General features: G+C 35.7%; 6 protein-coding genes across 9 annotated transcripts; 4 read left to right on the forward strand and 2 right to left on the reverse strand.

Moving 5' to 3' along the window:
• The first annotated feature begins 91 nt into the window (after positions 1-91).
• On the forward strand, positions 92-2,878 carry EMB2219 (Mitochondrial transcription termination factor family protein). Its single transcript, XM_012981598.2, has 6 exons — positions 92-901; positions 1,039-1,447; positions 1,527-1,742; positions 1,854-1,961; positions 2,058-2,332; positions 2,469-2,878. Exons 1-6 carry the CDS (start codon positions 177-179, stop codon positions 2,734-2,736), a joined length of 2,001 nt encoding a protein of 666 aa, XP_012837052.2. The 5' UTR covers positions 92-176; the 3' UTR covers positions 2,737-2,878.
• A 151-nt stretch (positions 2,879-3,029) lies between these two features.
• On the reverse strand, positions 3,030-4,709 carry LOC105957650 (uncharacterized). 3 transcript variants are annotated; one of them, XM_012981595.2, is made up of 4 exons: positions 4,578-4,709; positions 3,772-3,865; positions 3,535-3,659; positions 3,030-3,465 (listed from the first exon to the last, which is right to left on the reverse strand). In XM_012981595.2, the coding sequence occupies exons 2-4, from the start codon at positions 3,854-3,856 to the stop codon at positions 3,226-3,228; spliced, it is 450 nt and encodes a 149-aa protein (XP_012837049.2). In that variant the 5' UTR covers positions 3,857-3,865; positions 4,578-4,709; the 3' UTR covers positions 3,030-3,225. The 3 variants fall into 3 exon arrangements, with proteins under 3 accessions (XP_012837049.2, XP_012837051.2, XP_088678839.1); XM_012981597.2 differs by having other exon boundaries at positions 4,449-4,620; XM_088822713.1 differs by having other exon boundaries at positions 4,495-4,590.
• Positions 4,710-8,946: 4,237 nt separating this feature from the next.
• LOC105957437 (uncharacterized) lies at positions 8,947-10,618 on the forward strand. Its single transcript, XM_012981358.2, has 3 exons — positions 8,947-9,205; positions 9,468-9,586; positions 10,298-10,618. The coding sequence occupies exons 1-3, from the start codon at positions 9,057-9,059 to the stop codon at positions 10,315-10,317; spliced, it is 288 nt and encodes a 95-aa protein (XP_012836812.1). The 5' UTR covers positions 8,947-9,056; the 3' UTR covers positions 10,318-10,618.
• Positions 10,619-11,414: 796 nt separating this feature from the next.
• LOC105957436 (uncharacterized protein At1g01500) lies at positions 11,415-13,890 on the forward strand. Of its 2 annotated transcripts, none has more exons than XM_088822707.1 (3): positions 11,415-11,804; positions 12,293-13,081; positions 13,559-13,890. In XM_088822707.1, the coding sequence occupies exons 2-3, from the start codon at positions 12,329-12,331 to the stop codon at positions 13,784-13,786; spliced, it is 981 nt and encodes a 326-aa protein (XP_088678833.1). In that variant the 5' UTR covers positions 11,415-11,804; positions 12,293-12,328; the 3' UTR covers positions 13,787-13,890. The 2 variants fall into 2 exon arrangements, with proteins under 2 accessions (XP_088678833.1, XP_088678830.1); XM_088822704.1 differs by lacking the exon at positions 11,415-11,804 and adding an exon at positions 12,099-12,185.
• Positions 13,891-14,084: 194 nt separating this feature from the next.
• Positions 14,085-16,723, reverse strand: LOC105957649 (BTB/POZ domain-containing protein At1g63850). Its single transcript, XM_012981594.2, has 2 exons — positions 15,216-16,723; positions 14,085-14,635 (listed from the first exon to the last, which is right to left on the reverse strand). Exons 1-2 carry the CDS (start codon positions 16,428-16,430, stop codon positions 14,357-14,359), a joined length of 1,494 nt encoding a protein of 497 aa, XP_012837048.1. The 5' UTR covers positions 16,431-16,723; the 3' UTR covers positions 14,085-14,356.
• An 846-nt stretch (positions 16,724-17,569) lies between these two features.
• Positions 17,570-21,833, forward strand: LOC105957648 (Protein kinase superfamily protein). The gene is made up of 7 exons (XM_012981593.2): positions 17,570-19,038; positions 20,174-20,278; positions 20,380-20,502; positions 20,706-20,876; positions 20,966-21,095; positions 21,189-21,398; positions 21,499-21,833. The coding sequence occupies exons 1-7, from the start codon at positions 18,455-18,457 to the stop codon at positions 21,619-21,621; spliced, it is 1,446 nt and encodes a 481-aa protein (XP_012837047.2). The 5' UTR covers positions 17,570-18,454; the 3' UTR covers positions 21,622-21,833.
• The last annotated feature ends 2,697 nt before the right edge of the window (positions 21,834-24,530 follow it).

A 24,530-nucleotide genomic window follows, 5' to 3' on the forward strand; every position in this document is an offset into this window, starting at 1 on the left:
ATATTAATAACAGAAATTAATCCTTATTTCTTTTATTATTTTTATTATTTATGTTGTTTTTAGTAGCCGAAATTTTCATTTTAACCCCCTATATTTTGTAATTTTCCAATTGACCCTATATAGTTATGCAATAAACCCATCACAGTCCTAATGAATGCCTCTATCCACTTTGAAAGATGCTGGCATCCCAACCTCAACACCACCACCTCTCCGCCACTCTTCACCTCCAAGACCACCGCCGTCGTCCTCCGCCGGCATCCACTCTTCACCCTCCCGCAACTAATTCCAAACGCCGCCCCTTATTCTCCGCCATCTCCTCCTCCCTCCGCCACCACCACCAACACACCTCCCCAGACCACCAAAACGACGCCACCGGTGAAAGTGACATTCTCCGAACCCACAACGCCAAATCCACCGCCGCCCTCCTCCGCCACCTCTCAACCCAAGACCAGCAAAACCCAGATGGGCAAAATCAAGAACCATTCCTACCATTACTCAAACAAGATAAAGAAAAATTACTCGAAATCTCGTTACTCACTAAAAGAACCCCACAATTTCCAGGTTCAATTTACATCAACTCTTCTCTCCCACTAGTGCAAAGTGTCTTCAAAGGGCAAAATGGTAATCTTGATTACTCCGGCGATGACGTGGACGACGAAATGCTGGTGAGAGCACTTGAGATAAGAAGGAAAGTCACTGCCTCAATTTTCAAAGAGGCTATGAAAAGGGACAAATTTGGGATCACTTATTGCGAGAATTTGATTTCCGAAATACCCGATTTTATTGATTATGTGATGATTAAGGCCGTTTCGATGAAGAAATTCCCCGATTTTTCGCAGTCTTCGTATAATGTTCGCGCAAACTTCTTCATCGATGAATGTAAAGTTGTCCCACTTATAAGGTAAAATCTACATTATAATCTAATTTGAATTTCAGTTCAAGTTTCGATTCTTGATTGTACGAAGTTTTGTGCTACGATTCGAAAGAATGTCGTTTATTTGAATTTGAATTAAAACTAAAATATTCGGATTACTATAGGTGGTTGAAACACAATTCACTTTCATATCCACAAATCGGGAAGCTAATATGCGCGTCGAAAGGGAATCTCGATTCGATACGACAGCTGGCGCAATGGTTGAAAACGATCCACATAAAAGGGAGGTATATAGGAGTGACATTAACACGTGCGGGTGGGAACGTATTGGAACGAAGCATAGAAGAATTCAACGAAATTGTCGAGTATTTGGAAGAAAATGGCGTAAGAAAAGATTGGATGGGATATGTAGTTAGTCGGTGTCCCGAGATATTGTCGTTTAGTATGGAAGAGCTGAGGCGTCGAACCGATTTCTACTTGTCTATGGGTATGGAGAAAAACGATTTCGGGACAATGCTTTTCGACTGTCCTAAAGTGATCGGTTACTTCTCTATCGAAGAGATGAATCAAAAGGTACATAAAATACATTTAAATATAAACTCCCTTTATTTTAATTACGAACTCGGTTTTTATTTCTTTTTTTTTAATGCAGGTAGCATATTTGAAGGAGTTTGGGCTCGATAACGAAGAAGTGGGAAGATTATTAGCATTTAAACCACAATTAATGGCTTGTAGTATCGAAGAAAGATGGAAGCCTCTTGTTAAGTATTTTTATTACCTCGGAATTTCGAAAGATGGTATGAGAAGAATCCTCACTATGAAACCGATGGTTTTTTGTATTGACCTAGAGAAGACCATTGTGCCAAAGGTATATATATATATATAGACACACACACCGTTTTAGCATAAGCTTAACTCACATAGTTTAAGAACTAAAAGGCCCTAATCTATAATTTTTGTTTTATTTTTTTTTGTGAAGGTTGAGTTTCTACGAGATATAGGTGTTCATGAAGATGCCATTGGCAATATGCTTGCTAGGTTTCCTTCGTTGTTTACGTACAGTCTATACAAGAAGATACGCCCGGTGGTACGTTTCGTAATTAGCCTCTTTTTAAATCTCGAACACTTTTACTTATGTTGGCCTAACTAATTTTGTATTTTTATTTTTTTAATTTCTGATTAGGTCATATTCCTATTGACGAAAGCCGGAATTTCTCAAAGGGATATCGGAAAAGTGGTTGCCTTAGGGCCAGAGCTCTTAGGATGCAGCATAACAAATAAATTAGACCAAAACGTAAAATATTTTTTGTCGCTTGGAATAAGGCTCACTGTATTGGGTGAAATGATTACCGATTTCCCCATGCTTTTGAGGTATAATGTAGATGTTCTCCGTCCGAAATACCGTTACTTGCGAAGAATTATGATACGGCCTTTGAAGGAGCTCATTGAGTTCCCGAGGTATGCAAAATTTGTAGACTTCGAACTTAATTTAAATTCATGTGGGCCCACCTTCAATTGAGCTTCTGTTTTTCTCACATTTTTCAATTTATGAAAGGTTGAGATTATTGGATACTGACTTGTGATAATTGAATAGGTTTTTCAGTTATTCGCTTGAAGGGAGAATAATACCGAGGCATAAGATAATGGTGGAAAATCGGATAAATTTTAAGCTTAGGTATATGTTGGGAAGCACAGATGAAGAATTCGAGATGAGAGTCAAAGAGGCGGTGGAGAAACGGACGAGATTCGAATCTGGTGTTCCGTATAAAGAAGAATCTTCATATTCCCAAAATGACGATCTGTCAGAAACAATGCCTGTATACGGAATACCAGATAACTTGGTACTTGATACAGATCATTAGTAGAACAGTTGTAAGAGCTTTTAAGTAGTTATATACACTTTTATTGTATATATAGTTGAAATTTTACTATCTGAGAAGCTTATATATCTTTGTATAAATGAATAGGAGGGTGTTTGGCGAAGCTTATAAGCGTTAAAAATAACTTGTGCTTACTAGTTTTTTTTCTAGAAAAAATCTTAAAATTTCTAAATATAAGTTGTTGAAGAGCTTATAATCAGGCAATATAACTTATAAGCTTATTATCTAAACATTTTTAAATTAATTTAAAAAATAAGACGTAAGATCAAGATAGCTTATCAAAAGTAAGAACTTCTCCGATGTTTAAAATAAGCTCAAAGCTACAATAGAAAATGGAAATAACATATGGGATGAATTGTTGAGCGAAGTTCCGGAGTTCGAAATAGTTTGGAGTATGATATCATTATTTGAAAAGAAAGATGCAAAGGCTGTATGCGATAGCACAAACCATCATATGACGAAACAAAAGTTTTAAGTTGAAGTCTTCATCTTAGGAGCAACTCCAGCAGCACTCGCGTAAACGGGATGAATTTCATGACCTTCTTTCGGCTCCACATGAATCCACTTTCGACCAGTAATTTTGTGCTTCTCGAATTTGACGCACCCTTCTTTTAAAGCATAAAGTGTGTGATCTTTCCCGATTCCAACGTAATTCCCTGGATGAAAACGTGTGCCCCTTTGTCGTACAATTATGTTTCCAGGTATCACTCTCTGCAGAAAATCAAGAAATTTTAAGAAAAAAAAAAAAGAAGGAAAAATTCAATAACAAAACATATTCACCTCTCCACCGAATTTCTTCACTCCGAGATTCTTGGGGAGCGAGTCACGGCCGTTTTTTGTGGACCCCGCTGTTTTTTTGGTAGCCCATCGCCTGAACATCAAGCTCAATCCTTCTCCAGATACCTCTATAGATTTAAGATTAGGGTATATATATGTGATAAAATCAGTCAATCACCAAAACTTTCATCACAAGAGAAACACATTGTTCGAATTATAAGAAAGTCCAAAATTCGATACCGGTGGCAGAAGTATAAACAGGTGAATTTGCAACGAGATCCCTGATACTTAGTCTTTTACAAAGAGATGCCATGCCGCTCATCATTTTTTGCTACTATACAACAGAAGAGAAACTAAGTTATACAATGATAAAAAATGTAAAATTTCATCGGTTGAAAATCAAGAATATAAATCATTTGACCACATCGCAGATATTCGAGTCAAGTCGATTGGTCTCGAGTTTAGTCCGCTTATTATAAAAATGTTCGACGTTTAAACAAATCAGACGCACGATGAGATCGAAAAACTTATATTTCTATACAACTTCAAATCGTAAAAGATGTTGAAAACTTGGTATGCTGTGATTAAGAACCTGAACTGAACTTTTAATTATTGATCTTGAATTCACAAATTAAGCTTAACAACAGCATAATTCATTTCTAAGCCCTAATCCAAATATCAAGTACACTGACCGAAAAAAAAAAGCATATAAATCAGGGAAATGCAGATATATTACAAATTGATGTGATAAATCAGATAAATTGTGTAGAGACAACATGAATTGAGAAAATGTTATATTTCTAAGAAAAATTAATTTGAAATAACAAGAAACTTTAATCGTTGTAATTGAAATAACTCTTTCAGGCATTTCATCAAACAGGTATAACAAACCAAAGAAAATCACAGTACTACAAAACCTTAGAGATACAGCTGAGATGATATAGAGATGGACTAGTTCAGTACCACTGTGTGTGCGCGTTGGGGTGGGGGGAAGAGAGAGAGAGAGAGAGAGAGAGAGAGAGAGAGAGAGAGAGAGAGAGAGAAACCTGTAACGCGGTCGAGTGAAAAGTAGGAGGCCCAATTCATAATAAGCAAGGTCTATACGAACACCAGATAATATGGCTGCATATTGATCAGACCCGGCCCATATCTAACCGGGTTCAAAGTCTTACCTAATAAATAAATAAATAAATAAATAATAGTGTTAATGGCAAAGAGTCCCATGACATGGCCACTTAATTATTAAAAAATGCACATCTAATTTTTTTGTCTTTCAAATATTTCCAGCTCATTCAATCTTATTTGCACATAATGAAAACTCTTTTAAATATAGCAAAATTAGCCCCAATCCATTGAAACCCAATTCAACTTCAATTTTATGATTTACACCCTAATTTAGCCAAATTTCACCAATTAACCAATTTTGACCCGCCATCACTGGAGACTGCTATTCAGCCGCCGGTGTCCGGTGTTTGATTTTTTTTTTAATTTTTTTTTATCTTAAAAAAAATAATTAATATTACTGTCTTGACTGCTAAATTACTGTCTCCAATAGTTATTTAACTGCCGGAGACAGTAATTTAACTGTTAATTGACTTTTTTTTTTCTTAAAAAAAATATTTTAATTAATATTACTGTCTTGACTGCTCTCCAGCAGTTATTTAACTGTTTGAGACAGTAATTTAACTATTAATTGGTTTTTTTTTCTTAAAAAAATTATTTTAATTAATATTACTGTCTTGGCTGCTAAATTACTGTCTCATGCAGTTATTTAACTGTCGGAGACAGTAATTTAACTATTAATTGACTTTTTTTTATAAATTATTTTAATTAATATTACTGTCTTGGCTACTAAATTACTATCTCCAACAGTAATTTAACTGTCGGAGACACTAATTTAACTGTTAATTAACTTTTTTTTTGAAAAATTATTTTAATTAATACTATTGTCTTGGATGCTGAATTACTGTCACCAACAGTAATTTAATTGTCTGAGACAGTAATTTTACCATATTAATTAATTTTATCGTCTTGGCCTGCAATTTCGCTGTCTTCGACTGTAATATTACTGTCTACGACCGTAATATTATTGTCTTATGCAATAATATTATTGTTTGGGACAGTAATATTACTTTCTGGGAAAATAATATTACTATCCCAAACAATAATATTACTGTCTAAGACAGTAATATTAATAAAAAAAAATATATAAGAAAAAAAAAAGAAAAGTCAACGCCTAAATCTGGCCGAAAAAAATTCTGAAAATTTTTTTTTTTTTTCAAAAAATTATTAAAATGGGGGTTAATGTGATATATTTGTTTCAATCCGGGGTTAATATCTAGTATTAAGAAAGTTAGAGTATAATGAATAAAATTAATAAAAACTATATTATGAAAGGTATTTTGGACTAAAGACACTAAATAAGTTTATTTGAAAGAGTGTTTTTTTTATAGATCAATTTGCATTTAAGTCCCTTATCGTATCTCAATTTATAATTATATGGAAATAGGTATTTGATTCCACGGTCAAAATTGAATCATATGCTAACAACTTTCCTTACATCAATTAAGATTGACAAGGCACCCTCAATTGGCCCAAAACCATTTGACCCCAACCATGAGTAAAATTCATTTTTACTTGCTTCAATTTGGTCCTTCCAACCAACATTTCACCGCCTAATTTGAAGCAAGAAAAAGAAATGCCTACTCTTCCCTCCAAAGTGACAGTTGCACTCAGTGTAAAAATATAGCAGTTGGAAAAACTAACTATTGGGAGAAAAAATATTGCTGAAAAAATATCTCAATTTCTATATAATATGAACCCGGCCACACAATTAAAAAAAATATATATTATGCATTCGTCACAAAATCCAAGCATTACAATCAACAAAGATAATTAAAATCCAAGTATTACAATCATAAGCCGAAAAAATATTTATTTGCAGCAATCAAACGACAAAAATAATGGAAAGCTAGCAAAAAAAACTGATATTTAAACTCAAGTAATGCTTCTCAAAACAACTAGGTTTCTTAAACAACAGAGATTACTTCAAAAATATTGATTAAGCAAAATCCTAGTTCAAAATACTTGCCAGTTCTTAAACAAAATTAACTCAAAAATCTTAACTCAACCCTAGTGTAAACCCCCTCAATTTGGATAATAATTTGACATACCCTTAGCTCACCTTGAAGTACCCAAAATACCATTTTAAATCAGTTTTAAACCCTAGCCAACCTATATCGGTCTTTATCTTCCTCTCTCAATTTCCACATCCAAATCCCGCCCCCTTAAGGTCTCTAACCGGCGATATTACTTCCCGGAGTCATAACTCTCTCTAGTGGTCGGAATTCAATGGTTCAACTATCGTTGGATTCCTCTCGTCGAGCTCTTTCTTCTGGTGAGTTTTCATTCAGTTCGGAGTACTGGATCTATTTCTGCAATTTTTTTTAGCGGCATATTTCGACGACGGTGGTCTTACCAGATGTGTAACTTGTTTTTGGCCAGTCGGAATTTGACGGGCTACCCACCGTTGGATTCCTCTTGTTGGGATCTATATTTTGATGTCAATTTCATTCATTTTTATATTTTCAGATTTATTTCTCTCGATCTCTTAGTGTTTGTTGTTTTTTGATGATGCTTTTTAATTTTTGTTGATTTAAACTAAAATAATTTTTTTTGTTTTGATTTTGCAATTGCAGCTTAACGAAGGCCACTAATCTTTTCCTTGAAGGTGTCAAAATTTTTTGTTGAAGTTACATCTGCTTTGTTCAACAGACTGTATACATTACTGTACATTACTATACATTACTAGTTACATATAGTAACATGTAGTTGCATATGCATATATTTGTGTATTTTTCGATTTGTATTTTATCGGTTCTGAGGTGATTTATAATATAATATTGAAATTTGTAAATTTTTATTGTCCCCAAATAGAGTTAGGCCCAAGTTGGCTCAAATGTATAGAGATAGGTAGAGAATCTTGGAGAATTCTAGAAAGCTTTCTAGAACCTTCCCATTGTAGATATTGTATATGAATTCTTTTGAGTGTTCTAGTGAACCACTTGTATCCATTAGATCAAATAGATCTCCACCATCTATTAAGGAGGTAGCCTAGTATAAATAGGGGTATGGTCCTCATTTGTAATCATCCAAAGTACAATTTAGAGCATTTGTATTAGCTAAAGTACATCTTTTTTGTGTACGTATGTGGAGTTCCTCTAATGTTGTATAATGTCTGATTTGCTATTTTTCAAACGGACTAAAAGAACATTTCACCCTAAAGATAAGAACAAACCTGTGGTATGACTGTAAGAGGGTGAGTAGTTGTACGGCTGAGAAGAGTTATTCTCTCATGCCTTCTCTTGAAAAGCCAGTTTGTGGAGGGTCTCTCGAATGTCACCGTACATTCTCTGTTTCATCATTGAAGAAGGATTCAAGCGTCATTAGTGATTCGTCAACCATCTTTTGTCACCGTACCTTCTCTGCTTCATCCTTGAAGAAGGATTCAAGCGCCATTCGTGCTTCGTCAACCATCTTTACTTTTAGAGGAGTGCTTGCTGTCGTACCTGACTTACTTAAAAAAGTGAATGTTCATCCCGTTACTCAAGACGACAGTGCGTGTCAGAGGGGGAGCGAGGGAAAGAGATGAAGTGGGGTTTTTTTCAAAAACTGGGCGCCGAAAGAGTTAATACGTTTTGTTTTTTTATTAAAGATATACATTAATCAATGTATACTGTCCACAACTTTGATGTATTGAGGTATCTAAAATTCAAAATGTGACTCATTCATGCATAACTTTGTCACACGACATCCAATCTAGCGGATTTAAGCTGGATTAGAATGCTAACCTAAATGACTACAGTTTTCGTGTTTCGAATTTTGCTAAAATCAAAATAGAAATATGTCAAGATCAGGTTCAAAGTCAAAACGACATTAGTAAAATTGAAACAACATTTAACATTTCAGTTTAATTATTTCAAAAGTAAGGAATCTAAAATGGGGAAAATAAAGTTTTTACCCATTAAGTTTGTACCGATTTCATATTCGGTCCCCCATGTTCACAAAAAGCAATGCAACATTTTTAGTCATTTCTGTCAATTTTCCGTTAAAACTAACGGACTTAAGCGTGTGTCCATCGCCTACTTAATTGACGAACTAATAATAAATTAACAAAAATGACCAAAAATATTATATTATTAAAACTTGGAGACCAAATATGTGTTTTATGAACATAAGGAACCTAATGTAAAATTAGTGTAAACATTTAGGGATGAAAATTGTATCCCAATCTAAAACTAACCCAAACATATATTTACCAAAATAAGTAAATTGTAAAATTTAATATAATATAATTTTTGTTATTATTTAAAAGTACTTAAAATATATAAAAAATATATCTATGCTAACGGAAATAAATAAACATTCGGAAAAGACAATTCTGCCCCTAGGGTTTAAGCCAGAGCCGTTCCTTACCGTACTCACAGTAGCAAACAACGCGGTAAAACCTCTGGATAGAAGCTCCAATGGCGTCAGTGTGCAGATCCGCTGCGATCATCAGCAGAAAGTCTGTTTGCACTCGGCCTAACTCACTCATCCAAACCCTAATTCCAAAGCCCACAATCGCATCCGCTTTCTCCTCTTCGACCACTCGATCCCCTCTTTGTTCATCAAGGTACCGCTCACAAATTCATCATCTTTGTAGTGTTGTATAATTAATTATGTAAGCATTATAGAATTCTTTCATTCTTCAATTAAGCTATGTTATTGGTAGTATTGACTGCCTTTTTGTTTTTTTTTTGGATTTAATTTGGTTTACTTAGTTTTGGTTGGATATGGAGTTTTACAATACCAGAATTGGTTAAAAGATTAAAATAATTTAATTATTAAAATACATTTTTGGATCAGTACCAATTTATTGTTATTTGGCTATGAAGGTTTGCATCAGTGTTGGTAAGCCTTGTGACGATGCTGCCGCTCCATAGTACGATTGCAGCTGCTCGATTGAAGTCGAATATCGCCATGGATACCAGCTACTGGAGTTTGCTTTCTCAAGGTTTTACTTATTTCATTTCCTTTTTTTTTCGTCCCTCAATGAATCTCTCGACTCGAATTGATTTTTTTTTTTTTTTTGGCGAAGTAATGCTCTATCTCGTCTTGGTAAATTTTAACGTATTTGATTCTTCGGTGATGTTGTTGATGTAGTAAAGCGATTGAGACCACTGATTGGTGATCTTCTCGAATGTGAATAAAGTCGTGTATTTATATGTTGATTCTGAAAACGATGCTTAATGATCAAATGCAATGGAAATAACTTGAGCGGCGATTGCTTCAGTTGGTTTTAATTCCAAATTGCAGCCGTAATAATGCAACGGAAACACTTTGAACACAAGTGTAAATAGTTTAGTTGTTTGACCTTACACGGATGGTCAAAGACTAAAGAATAGATCATTCGAGTTCATTTTAGTCGTTTATAATTAATGAGAATGATTTGACTATCATTACAGTGTTGGCCATGAATCTGCCATATTAGTTTCTTTCATCGGAATTTTATTTATAAAAAAAAACCAAGCGGACCAGATGAATCATCGACTCTTGTATTTCATAAAAAAAGAAATTGCGTTGTGTTTAATTTAATTTGCAGTTATCTGTGATTCTTGTATAGTGTAACTTATCACACGATTGTCATACTGATTTGATATTTCTTATACACGGTTTGTTTTTTCCACTGATTTTCGACTTTTGTGTGTTCTCTTTATGCATGTAGATTTTGCAGTTCCTCGGTGAAAAGTGAGTGAGGTCAACCTTGCATCTATCAATCTCGGTTTATCTTCTCCATCTTTATTTAATTCTTCTTGTACTAATGGCTCTTCATTTTCATGGCCTTTACCTGGTATGAAATCATTACATGATTCATTAAATCAAGTAATTAAAGCAAAAATTTGTTTATTACTACAGATTTTTCACATGGATAATCGTTGAATGTATTGTATTTGCTCATACTCCGGTGTTCTTGATTTCTCGATTATGTTGTGCTCTATATCGAATCATATCATATTATAGAATGATTCTTTTGTTTCCCTTGTTATGATTCTTGTTGAAAATTAATCATTTTTTAATTGTATTTATTTATTGTGTGGAAAACTTCAGGATAGGGATCGATTGATTGGAGTCTATATTTGTTGGCAATATTTTTTAGGTCGGATTTGTCGCACAAGGTTTGCTCTGTATGGAAACCTTAGAGTGTGATAGTTTATTAGCCAAAAAACAAACATTGGAAACTACACTTTCATAAATTAATAAATGTATTCTAATAATCAAGTATTTTATACATTTGATATGTTTTATAAATAAGAAAAGAAGAATTAAAAGAATTAGGACAAATGAATAATAATTCAATTATAAGCACTGTCTCTAAACTCAACATTGAAAACATGACCAGAGTACATCACTCGTCACGTGATGCGTGCCACGTGCTTAGCAAAACCCCGCCTTTCTTCACGTGTTGGCTTCCCCTTGGGGCTTTGGTTTGGCCCATTTTGTCAGGACTATAAAAAATTAAATACATTTTTTAATCCTTTCATTTTCCCAATTTTGTCTTTTACTCCCGGTAATAATAGGTACTTCTATTATTAGTGCGAAAATAAAAATTAAATATTTTTATTTATTTTAATATTTAATTATGCAAATATAATTATGTATATTTTAATGAAATAAATAAATAATAGCTATTTAGTATTTTCTGTCACTCTTTTATCCCCATTTGCGCTGAAAATGGATCAAAAATAGGGTTAATCCAACTCGTGTTAGAAAGATATTTTCTGGTAAAGCTGTGTGTATTGTGTGTGTGTGTATATATAGAAACCTAAATGTAGCAAGTATGAATGATTAAACAGTGCGTCACCTTTTAATTTTGCTTTGCTTTCCACTGTGTGTGTGTGCGCAAAACACACACATTTCTCAACGGTGGGGGTGGGGGGGGGGGGGGGGGGGGGGGGGGGGGGAGGCGGAATTTGTTTGTTTGCGTGTCACTGCATGAGAAGATGGTGGTGTCGTTTAGTGCTGGTTTTTATTTCAGTGTTGGAGTTTGTGTTTTTATATATTCTGTTTCATTTCTCGCCTCTGATTAATTCTTTCTTTCTGATTGCTGATCACACGCCCAATTATTTTGCTTTTAAATTCATTCTTCTCAATTTCACACACCATAGCCTTTTATGCAGCTCTTCTCTCACTCAACAATCGTCTCCTTTGTATCTATAACTCCATCGGAACTGGTAATTTTTACTCTCAATTCTTCGTGTTTGTGTGTGTATTTTTTTTTTTTGGGGGGTTTGTTTTTGTTATTGCCTTTCTTCCCCATTTCTCTATGGAATTTTGAAAGATTAGATTTTTTTTTATCTATGGTACTATTCATCAATTTTGCTGTTCTCAATTCTCTTTTCTTTTTTTTTTTTTTTTTTTTTAATTTTCATTTTTTCACAGAATTTATGCTGTTTTATTCACACTTTCCTCGTTACCTCTCTACTTTATCTCCTAGTTTCAGGTGTTCCTTTCTGCTAAGTTTGTTGCTTTTCTGTTAAATTCAGAAATTTTGCTTCAGTGGATTCCAATTTGTCTAACTGAATCCCCTTTATCTTTTCTCCTTTTTGCTAAAGGTGTTTCTGCATATTGTTTTCTTATGTGGTTCCTTTGATGCATGCATCATTGTAAAACTAATTTGCTTATTGTATAACTAATTTGCTCAATTCCCACCCTATTTCAGGTTTATCTTTGTTGATTACATCAAATTAATCCCCCAATGAATGTCAACGAAGAGGACATGCTAATCTCTCTAAGAGAAATGGAAGATTCATCCGAAGAAGAACTCGACGAAAATGGGCCAATCGAAAACGGCCACCTCGTCACTCGGCCCCACACCCCCTACCACCCCAGTGTAAAGCTCTCTCTCCCATGGCTTGATTTAAGAGTCTTTTACATTAGGGTTAGCAGATGCGTAATCAACGATCCAGATCACCTCACACTAAACCTCGTCCCGTTAAGCCGCAACACTCTTCTAGAAGTCAACTCCGTTAGACCTAGCATATACGCAGATGGTATATCTACCCTTTTGAAAAAAGATAGGTTAGATAAAAGATCTGAAGAAGTTACATTTGTGAGCACCGATAGTATTAGAATGACTGGGAGCGTCAAATTTGAGGTTTTCAATCAAGATGTGCTTATATTATCGGGTACTTTAGAATTGGCTCTTAATGGAAATGGATTTATCGGGGAGTCGAAATACCAAGGGCAGAGTTGGAATATGGAATGTGATGGATTTTTGGTCAAGGGAAATCAGAATAATTACACAGGGTCGGATTCGTCTTTTTCGCCGGCTATTGAAGTTTATGTTGCGGGTAGTTTTTTAGGGAGTCCGGTTATATTGATTAAGAGCTTGCAGCTTAATAATCATAGGAGGAAGCAGGTTAGGAAAGGGATGCTGGAATCTATACCGGAATACGAGGCCGCTCCTCAAAGCCGGAAAGATGATTCGTCTAATTACCCTACAATACAGGTATAATTATGTTTTTTGTTTCATTTATTAATTATCCTGTTGTGGCATTTGAGTTAGGAATTTCTGCACAAAGAAAATAGAATATTCTTTGGGCAATCTTCTTGGTGAACACAAAACATTGACAGACATATAAAAACATATCCTGGAGTTATGTATTATTCAGGACAGCTTGAGGGCAGGCACATTTTTCTATGCAGATATTTTTAGGATATTATTACCTTTCTGTTTTTAATGTCACATGGTTTTCATTTTCCAAAAAAAAGAAAAAAAAAATAGATGTTTGTACTCTTGTTGTATGCCCCTCAAAGGTAAAAATCTTCCACGTATGCATAATTAGGACAATGATCTGTTTTAAATGTAAAATGAGATGCAATTTAACTGCAGTAAAAACTAGATAAAATCAGTGCTCGTTGCTCAATTTAGTAACGCATTTCTTGGAGTAAACGAATGACTTGTTCTTTATAATGAATTATGCAGCCGAGGCATTATCCCGATTATAAACAACAAGATGAAGACAATTGCAGTCCATATTTTGGCATGGAATATGTGGAAGGCGAAGATGGAGAATTATCATGGTTCAACGCTGGGGTAAGAGTAGGTGTTGGAATCGGCCTAAGTATAAGTCTTGGAGTAGGAATTGGAGTCGGCTTGTTCGTTCGAACTTACCAAGGTACCACCAAAAATTTGATAAGGCGATTACTGTGAATGTGCACGTGAACGAATATGCCTGCATTTATGTCACTAATCTCACTACTTGTGTGTTTCTTACTTGGGGTAGAAAGTATCAATAAAACTGTTTTTTTTTTTTTTTTTTTTTTATTAACACAAGAATTTCCACTGTAATTTCTTGATGTGATGATAAGAGTACAATCGTTGATGAAAGCTTGTGCAGAGTCTGATGATGTCTTGTAATGTTTTTGTAATCTCTAATGGAATGAAATCGAAACTTTTTTTTTTTTGGTGCGTTACATATTTTCATTCATGTTTGTTACCGAAAGGTACATAAGCAAAACAAGAATTTACACAATAAATATATGTTTCATTTACAAGGTGAACAGACGAAGAAACTCTAAGTTTAAAACAAGTTGCACGATTCAAAAACCAAACCGAATACGACCAGTGCAGAAAAGTGCAGAAAATTTACACATGCTTGGTTTTGTGCACAAATGCAGAGTTAAAGAAAAGTTTGAATGCTCAAAACAACTGCAAAAAAAACAGTTTTTTAAGTTTCAAAATAGAGATAAAAAAGCTCTCATGGCGCAAACTATAGAAACTTCATTCAAAGGAGTCTGGGTGAGGGGGTCGATTTGCACGGCGAAACCAAGTACTAAAAGCAGAGACCAAGTGTGGGCAGTCATCGACGTTTCGAGTTGAAAAACTAAGACACTGCTGAAGCAAACCTTGTGCATCTGACAGTGGGAGAGTGGATATAATTCTTAAGAAGGTCTCTTCCAACTCAAGGTAGAGTGATTTGTGATTCGGCCCCATAGGCGAGACACTGTCTTTGCATATAATCAACACTGGAAGCCAATCTCTCACGAGCTTCATTCTCACCTGTTGCACAAAGTGTAATCATACTTGTCAAAAACTACACTCGTCAAATATCGTTTTCATGGCTTTTAATGGTAGACATAGCTCATATATCTATTTTTCCGAAAAGGATATTCTTGCATTTCAATTTCAATTCCAATTCAATTTCAATTTCTACAAGAATTCTTGTAGATGATCTACTCGAGCATCCTAACATACCACTAATCAGCCTCATCAAAGCATATTTAGCAGGTTTGCCATGATTCACCTAAAGTATTAGGCCTAAAGTGTCAAAAAAAAACACGACTAATAAATTACAAGAATTGCTTAATATTTGCTTTATCGCATTTTTATTTCGTTCTTTCTTTTGAGGGTTTATATACGAAAATTATACACAAGACCCCTCACGGAACTCTCATGTTCATCAGAATTAAGAAAATACTTCTTGGTATTTAAGCATAAAACTTGTCTGGCATTCATAAATTCAAGCAGCTAATTCAAATTTGAAAATTCAAGTGAAAGCAAACCAATCCAAACCCCAACTCCAAAATATTTGTATGAAAGAGCATATTAATAAACAATGACAAATCGTTGAAGGGCAGACCTGTTTAGTAGCTAAAATATTCCCCGTAGCTACAGCATTCGCAAGCCTGCTAGTGCAACGGAGCACAACTGCAGGAAGGCTCGGAACAATATTCCTCCATGCATCATCACGAAACGCCCTCTGCAAATCCGCTGTAAACGAAGCCTGCTCGCTCCATGCCATGACAGCTGTATCCGCAACTCTAAGCTCAATCATCCTCTCAACCAACCACAGCAAGTGCTTCCCATTAGTCATGGCTGTGTGCAAATTCAACCGCTGTATAGCCTCGGTCTCGTTATGATCACCTCTAAAATCGGGACTCGAGTACTCCTCCAATGATTGCTTCACAACCCTCAAACTCTTCTCGAACGCCTTATCCAAAACCCTCCTTATCGACTCCCTGGAGGAAAAATCCCTCAACAGCTTTGCCACGAATGCCTTTGCAAAGGCCATGTTTGGATGATTGTGAATTGCGGAAAGTATCAATCCGTGGAGCATTTCCTCCGACGAATCACGTCTCACTGGAGAAACCCTAGCAAGGAGTTCCTTCGACTCTTCGTCGCTCAGAAACGGAATTAAATTTAGTATCTTTTCTTCTTCGTCTTCGGACCACGGCACTGCCTCGAGCAATTTGACGCAAGCCTTAATGCAGTCCTCGAATAGCAATTCGAGCGCGATCGGGAGCAAATTAAGCGCGGCGGATACATTATCGATCGAAGAGAATAAATCATCGGAGTAAAGAAGTTGCAGGACGGTTAGGTGGTGATTGATGGAAGCGGTAGTGGCCGGAACAGTAAGATTATATCGGTGTATTTTGGGTGGAATTTCTGGATTATTGGAAGAGGATTCATTCTGTTGCTGCCAGCGATCGGAGAGGAGTGCGGCGAAGTATTTGGATCGGCGTAGAACGTGAGAATGGAGGTGGATCTGAATCTCGGACTGATCGACGGTGGCATCAGAGGAAGCTTCGGAGAAGTCGGCGAGAGGATATTGCTGGTCGAGGACAAGGCTGAGGATGACGTCAGCGGTGGCGGCGTCGTTGAAACCGCCGGCGGAAGACGGGGCGGAGAGGGGGAGGAGAGAATGGGAGGAGGAGCGGCGGAGGCTGGGCGATTTGTGGGAGCCTTCGGCTAGGGTTCCGTCGTTGTAGGAGGAATCGATTTCGGCGAGAACGGAGGAGAGGCGGCTGTTGCTGCCGGTGCGCTGCTTCTTCTTCATTACGCCGCCGCTATTCATCTGGTGGGGGCGAGACGATACGAGTGTAATTTGATCGATTGTACGAAAATTGATTTTTGGATAATATGAAATTCTTTTTCCCCGATTTGGCAACAGCTGATAATATCGTCTGTGGAGTGACGAAACGGTGACGTATAGTTTACTGCACCTATTATATGTAATTTGATTATTGATTTCGTATTTTCTTTATTTATTGGTTGATTTATATTGATATTCCTCAATCTTTATTAATGATGAAAATGAATACCCTCACTCAACTGTGAGTTATGTAGCAGGAACACGAAAATAGCGATACGAGAAAATGGCATGTCTCGATAATGAAAATACGGAAACTTGAGAGAAATATGTAGAAATTAAAAGTATACGCGTATATTTATAAATATGCTATATAAATATATATAAATTCTTTTTATTTATTTTCGTACAAATATATTCAAAATAAATATTATTATCAACTATTAATTTGTAATTGATCCTTAAATCCTGTAAATAATTAGGGAATCAACAAAAAGATTTGAAAATTTATTATTCAAATATATTTCTAATTTTTCAGAAATTGCAAAATGATTCATAAGGTGTCTGTCATGTGACATTGAGTGTCAGACACAAAACGTATCCGGAACACGTATACACTAACAAAGTGACGTTTCTGTGCTACATGGATTACGAGACAAATGTAAGGGGTGTAAAATGATCGAATCGAGTCGGAAAACTTGACTCGTATATTTATTATCACTCTTCTAAAAATAAAATAAAATAAAAATAAAAATAAAAATAAAATGTTATAAACCAAACACTTAATAAACCGACATTATTATATAGAGTGAAGCGAATCCCATACTAGGTAGAAAATAAATTAAATGTAGTCGATAGGCCCAAAAGTAGTTCAGCCCAGTAAACAATATTAACGCAGAAGTCCAAAAGTGATTATTTCCACAATTGAATAGTGGGCTCGTACAATTTGCTATAGGTTAGTTTATAAAGTCTATTTTCATGTGAACAAAGAACAAATAATAATGGATATATCATATGATTCATGAATAAGACGTGATACATGTAAACACAAGCTAATTACTTGTGACAACATCAACCTGCTCTTTTCAATGCATTTGATTCCAAGTGGTAATAGGTGGAAAAATATTCATCAATGCCTTAAAACAAGAGTTGTGACGTGGTAAGATCGATTCCACATCACGTTTTGCAATTCCTTCCTCGTATTTCTTGATTCTTCGTGTCGGACATCGTAAAAATTCGTTACGCTACTGGGATTAGTTCCGACGAAAACCCTCCAACATTTTAAGTCAACTTTGTACGATAGAAAAATTCAGAGAATTCATGAGAGTGTTCAGGAGTTATAAATTGCGTACCTATAATTGTGAGACTTCTGAGTATTTATATGTAGACATATATTCTCATAGGCCTGAGCCATATAACATGTGCCGACTTCGGTCTAACTGATTAGGTCATGGTTAGTTTGGGCCTCAGTCAACTTAGACTTGTATTATTATCTTTGATCGATTTGAGCTTGGTTTGTGTGCCTCTATAAGCTTGTCGATATGGGTATTTGGTCATGCGCCCATCAAGTTGTAATTTGTTTAAAATATTTCTATAATGATGCATTATCTGGATCTACTCTAATTGTTTTTTTCTTTTTTTTTTTTGGAATTTTTGAATATTTTGGTAAATAAAAATCAAATAAAAATTCGTACAATTTGAATATTATTGATATATAATTATGGCTCCAATCCAACATTTAGCACGCAAACGGTCGGCGACACGCTCCAATACTAATTGTCCCCTACACAGTAGTCCTCAGTGGTCTTTCTGTAAATTACGTAAAATCAAAGCCCTAAGTTCAAAAGCCATTTTTCACTAACTCTTTTTCATACGTAGTTTTCTCTGTATGATATCCGTTGATCTCCCCATCATTTTCTCCAAATATTATTTATTATTTCTCCCATTTTTCATCTCAAAATAGAATGTTTTAGCAACACTACCGACACATAACGCTCTCGCCGGAAACAATGGCAGCTTCCGGCAACTCTACCGGCGACCATGTTTTCACCGCCGAAACTCCAATTCTCGGCCAGAAACTCTACGTGGTCGTAATCGCCACCGTCGTGTGTGTGCTCGCCGCTTTTGCTATAGCTTTCGTCTACCTCCGCAGACGGAACTCCGAACGGCGCCGCCTCGGCGCCAAACACCATCCCGGACTTTTACCCCTGGTATCCGAAGAGATTGGGGAAATCAACAAGCCGGATCAAGGCAAAGCAGCAACAAAAATTGAAAACGACGACGACAACAAAAAGGTGTTTCTGATAGACGACGTAGCCGTAGGGTTTGGGGTTGAGTCCGATAGCAAAAAAGGAAGTTCCGGAAGCAACGAGTCGAGCACTACTCGGAGTGATACCTCATCGGCGTTGTCGGCGTCCACCGACGGTTTGGGGAATTACGGGTGGGGCCGGTGGTACAGCTTGCGCGAGCTTCAAATTGCCACGGATCAATTTTCCGGGGAGAATGTGATCGGAGAAGGAGGGTTTGGCGTAGTTTACCGCGGGGTTTTGAGCGATGGCTCTGTAGTTGCGGTGAAAAATCTTCTAAACAAAAAGTAAGTCTATATGCCCTATAATCACTTAATTTATAAGCTTAAATAGTCCGATTCATTTCATTAAAAGCTTAAATGTTAAAAATAGAAGCACATTGCAGAACATAGGTACATGAATTACAAGCAATTGAACATGAATTCACACTGGTGTGTATATGATCAGGATAAAATCTGTTTACGATTTCATTTTGTCTGTAGTGTGTGTAAATTTTTCCACCTTTGTTTCTTAGTTATTATTTATTCCTCGGTAGGTAAACAATTTAATCTGAATTATTGCTTTAGTGTTCGTCGAATTCGGAGGAGTGATATTGTAAATGTGTTTGGTGGGGATTCTTTGATAGAATGGAAGAAAATCAAAGCTTCATATCTGCATTTTATTAATTTTTAGTGGGTGGGGACTTGAAAATTATTTTGTCTCTTATAAGTAGGGATGATAGAAAAACAAAGTCCACGGTATCTTTTTTCTTTCTTTATTTCTTGTGTTCTTATCTACCTCATATGGGCCAACTTTGTACCCACTTTTGTTTAACTTTAATTAATACTGTTTTGGCTGTTGCAACTTGCAATGTAAATCTCTTACTTTATTTTTGCATTGAATGTGTCCTTTTTATGTTGCTCCTTTCATGATTTGTTTTCTTTACGAAAGTAAAATACATTGTTGAATTTTGTATAATGGCCGTAGTATGCTGCCTTATGAAATGATAATTCGCTGTTTTAGTTACGTGTGATATATCGAACATGTAGGAAAATTTATTTTGAACCTTTTGTAAATGTAGATATCTCAAAGATGGTTAAATCGAAACATCATAAGTGAACAACATAGATGAATAACAATCCTATTAAACTTGCTGTATCGATACAACACTATTAATTTGTAATGCAAATGCAAAAAAGTTATTGTCAAACTTTTACTAAAGTCAATTTAGTAAACTACCTCTTATTGATATTCTAATTGCATATGATTTACAAATTAAACTACTGCATTAAGTTCAAGAAAACGCAGCAACTTTGATTACAGCCTTCTGCTTTAGTTTTTCAAAAAGGTGAAGTAAACCATTTATTGGAATAGGAACAAATCTTTCTATCTTGTAGAGATTACACAATAAACTTTAACGGTGCCTTATCTGCTTTGTCACAGGGGTCAGGCGGAGAAGGAGTTTAAGGTGGAAGTTGAAGCCATTGGTAAAGTGAGACACAAGAATCTCGTGGTTCTGATAGGTTTCTGTGCGGAAGGTGCTCAAAGGTTCGTCTGACTACGCAATTGCTACCCTCGTTTAATTTATATACAGTAATGTTTTTATGAATTATAATTAACCTTTTTTTATTTTTCTTACTCTCTTTCAGGTTGCTTGTCTATGAGTACATTGATAACGGCAACTTGGAGCAGTGGTTACACGGTGATGTGGGCCCCGCTAGCCCTTTAACTTGGGAGATTAGGATGAAGATTGCCATTGGAACAGCCAAAGGGTGAGGCTTCCTATTGTTTATATGTTTCCTATGCTGTACGAAATTTGTTCTTATTTTTATTGTCGGAATTAGAGACTTTTATGCTTAAAATCTAACTCATAACTGCTTGTAGTTGTCTTTGTCTATAATTTTTTATTCCATTTTTTTTCCCTCCGCCTTTGGCATATTGATGTATATAATTGAATCTGTTAATATTTTGACAGGCTGGCATACTTACACGAAGGTTTGGAACCCAAAGTTGTTCACCGTGATGTAAAATCCAGCAACATTCTCTTGGACAGGAAATGGAATGCCAAAGTATCGGATTTCGGACTCGCCAAACTATTGGGCTCCGAGAAAAGCCATGTCACCACACGCGTGATGGGAACATTCGGGTTTGTTTTCTATATCCCGATAATTAATTTTCTTTTGGATAACCGAATTTATATTCACTTGTAAATTAATTTTTGCTTATAATCCACAGATATGTCTCTCCTGATTATGCAAGTACTGGCATGCTTAATGAAGGAAACGACGTTTATAGCTTTGGAGTTCTACTCATGGAAATAATTACCGGGAGAAGTCCAGTAGACTATTCCAGACAAGCTGGAGAGGTACAAAAAGTTCTTCCTATAGTTAATTTATTTTATAAGAATTTATAAAGAAAAAGAACTTATTATCATTCTTACTCGTTTATTCAATTTCAGATGAATTTGATTGATTGGTTTAAAGGGATGATATCGAGTCATCGTAGCGAAGAGTTGGTAGATCCCTTGATCAGTGTGCCTCCTCCGCCACGAGATTTAAAAAGAATATTCCTTCTTTGCCTTCGCTGTACAGATTTGGATCCCAATAAACGTCCGAAAATGGGGCAAATTGTACACATGCTCGAAGCTGATGAATTTCCTTACCGTGCTGTGAGTATCTCTACTCGAAACGTATTCAATTTTTTTTATCCTCGTAAATAATTTTTATTTTTTCTATTCACGAGTAATTGAGCTGTTTTACGTTATACAGGAACCTCGTTTTGCACGTGATAGACCTCCTCTACACCCCCAAGCTACTGGTAATAATAGCAAAGCTGAATCTGTTGAAAAGGAAGTGGTGAATAACGATGAAGAACGACCTCCGTGGAGATAATCATTTAATTATAAATGACAAAGGTATACTATACTGAGTTTCTATTTATACATCTTATGATTATGGATTTTTCAGATTTTATCATATATTTATGTATACATATTTTATCTTTCACATATAGAAATACATTATGATTATATATATTGAGATGAGGTTGTAAATACACTTGTGTGTAAAACTAAAGCAGGTATTTTCATGCAATGTACACCAAACTTTGTGTGGAACAGGCACAACATTTTGGACCTTTTCAGATTAGACAGGCCCATAGAAATATTAAGATAATGGGCTTGCTTACTTGGTAATAATAGATGGGGCGATATAGAATTAACGGTATTCATAATTTTAGTACCGCGAAAATTACTTCAGTTCCGTAAATTTATAAATTAAAAAAAATTGAAATGAAAAAATGGAAAGTTTATTTTTATTCATGTATAATATTAAATAAATTCAGAAATTAAAATTTGGGAATTAAAATTGGATTTGAAATTGGAATCTCATATAATGTATAAATAACTAATCATAAAGTATACATGCACACGAGTGCTTGTGTTATCACGTGTTAATAGTGTAAAATCACATGGTGTATTTCACCAGGTGTGGTCCTACAAAAAACGTGTGTTTTTGCTTGCATTTTATACATTAAAGCAAAAACATTTATCTCTATAAAGAAAAAATGTTAATTTACTTTATTATTCATTAAATAAAACCATCCGTGAGAGAAAGAAAGTATCCGATGAATCATGAATGCCAAATGGGAAGATTTTGTTTGATTTGAGTTTGAAAATGTGATTGTTTTATTTAATTCTTGGAATTCTTTCATTAAATTACCAAAAATAAAACTGTCAAATAATATGTATCCTATTATTTACCACATCTTTTTGATACTCAGACAACATTTTTTTAAAACTCAAATTACTAAATTGAATATATATATATATATATATATATATATATATATATATATATATATATATATATATATATATTAAGTATATATATATGTCGATGTTTGCCTTTACTGTTATTCCAATTTCTATTCTCTTTTCTTTTGCCCCTTTTATCCACCAAACGGCGACGTCTCCTTTCCATCATCTAATCCGCTGTCTTCAATCTTTTCTTTTCCCTTTATTTTTTCATGGGTAAATTCCACTTTACCCCCTTGTACTCCGCCCAAGAACCACTTTACCCCCTCGTACTCTTAATTTCGTCGATTTACCCCCTTGTACTTGTACAATTTCCCAATACAACCCTCTTCATCAACTTTTTTCGATTTTGACTCTGACGCCATTTGGTCAAGAGTCAAAATATTGACGTAAATATTGAATTTTTTCGATTTTGACTCTCGAGATTAGAAAAGAGAAAGTTTCACACATTCATATATTTTTTTCTTTGCACTGGGTGGAATCGATCAATTTTTGGGTCTTGATTTTTACTAAGTTAGGGGTTCAATTTGGGGATATCTTGGAAGGGGAACTGGTAGGAGAAGAAGAAATGACAATATTGACGGAGGAGAAACGACGCGTTATATGCAGTGGCAATTTTGTAATTTACAGAGTTGACCAAGTGGCGTTAGAGTCAAAATTGACAAAAATTGAAGAAAAGGGATGTATTGGGAAATTGTACAAGTACAAGGGGGTAAATCGATAAAATTGAGAGTACGAGGGGGTAAAGTGACTCTCAGGCAGAGTACGAGGGGGTAAAATGGAATTTACCCTTTTTTCATTTAAAGCTTCCTGCTTGACCTGCTTGTCCTTTTATTTCTTTTCGAGTTTTTTTTTTATCATCTCCAACCCCTAAACGACGTCGTCCGCCCGCTACCGTTGACTTCTTTATTTCTTTTTTAATTTTGTTTTTCTCACCTTCACCCACCCACAAGGCCCCAACAACTACTGCCGCCGCCTCTTCCCCTTCGACCGAAGGTGTTCACCTCCCTAATCGTTCTGATGTGCGGAAGTCGCTGCCCCCGTTCCCAATACAATTGCATGTCGCCGCTCCCGCCGTCCTAGCACCGCCGCCTCCTTCTTCTTCAATATCCGGAGCTCCGTTCTTCTCCGCACGGCGATCGGCCGGCGCACGGCGGCGCTGTCGTCTTCCTACAATTCTTTGCTTCGCGATTCATCCAATTGTTCCGATTTGGGGAAATGGTATTCAAGCTCAGGATCGGGGAGTAAAGAAGGCGGCACAACCATGCCGGCGGCGGGGTACCACGTCGGCATCGGACCGTCGTACATGCTGGGAGCTGTGTTTTGGGAAAAGAATAAACCACTCACTTTTGAAGATTTTCAGATGCCCCACCCTAAGGCCAACGAAGTTCTGATCAAAACAAAAGGTAATTAATTTGGGTTGTGGTTTTTTTTTTCCTCAATTTAGTTGTTGTTCATTATGCTACAAAGCTTGTTCTTTTTTTTTTTTTTCCTTTTTTTTTTGGGAATATACTAATTGGAGATGAGAGAGAGGGAAGTAATTGGAGAAGAGAAGTCATTTTTGCTTTTATGTTTATAGGCTGCTAAATCTTACATTGTTTATAGGTGTAATTACAGTACCCCTCTGGACTATAGGCTCCGACTCAAAATGCCCTCTGAACTACAAACATGCAGAGTTTGTACCTTTCGGTAACTCAGTCAACGTTAGTCAACGTTAATAACTGCCAAAAATATTTACTGTGTATATATATATGTGCATAGCCTCCTTCTTCCGCCCCCAAATTTCTTTTCCCTTTTTCTTTGGCCCGTTTATTCACTATGTTGGTAAGATTAGATTTTATAGTTATGTTGGATTCAAATACGCATTTGTAAATAATTTGCAAGAATTGCTTATACATTTTGTAGTTACATTCCAACTGATAAGTTATTAAGGTTCATTTTCGTCCAATTGTTTCATAGTTTTGGGATTGCACAGTTTCACATGGT

The sequence above is a fragment of the Erythranthe guttata genome, chromosome 2 (genome assembly GCF_056151865.1).
Source record: "Erythranthe guttata isolate IM_541 chromosome 2, IM_541, whole genome shotgun sequence".
In the NCBI taxonomy this organism is placed as follows: Eukaryota; Viridiplantae; Streptophyta; class Magnoliopsida; order Lamiales; family Phrymaceae; genus Erythranthe; species Erythranthe guttata.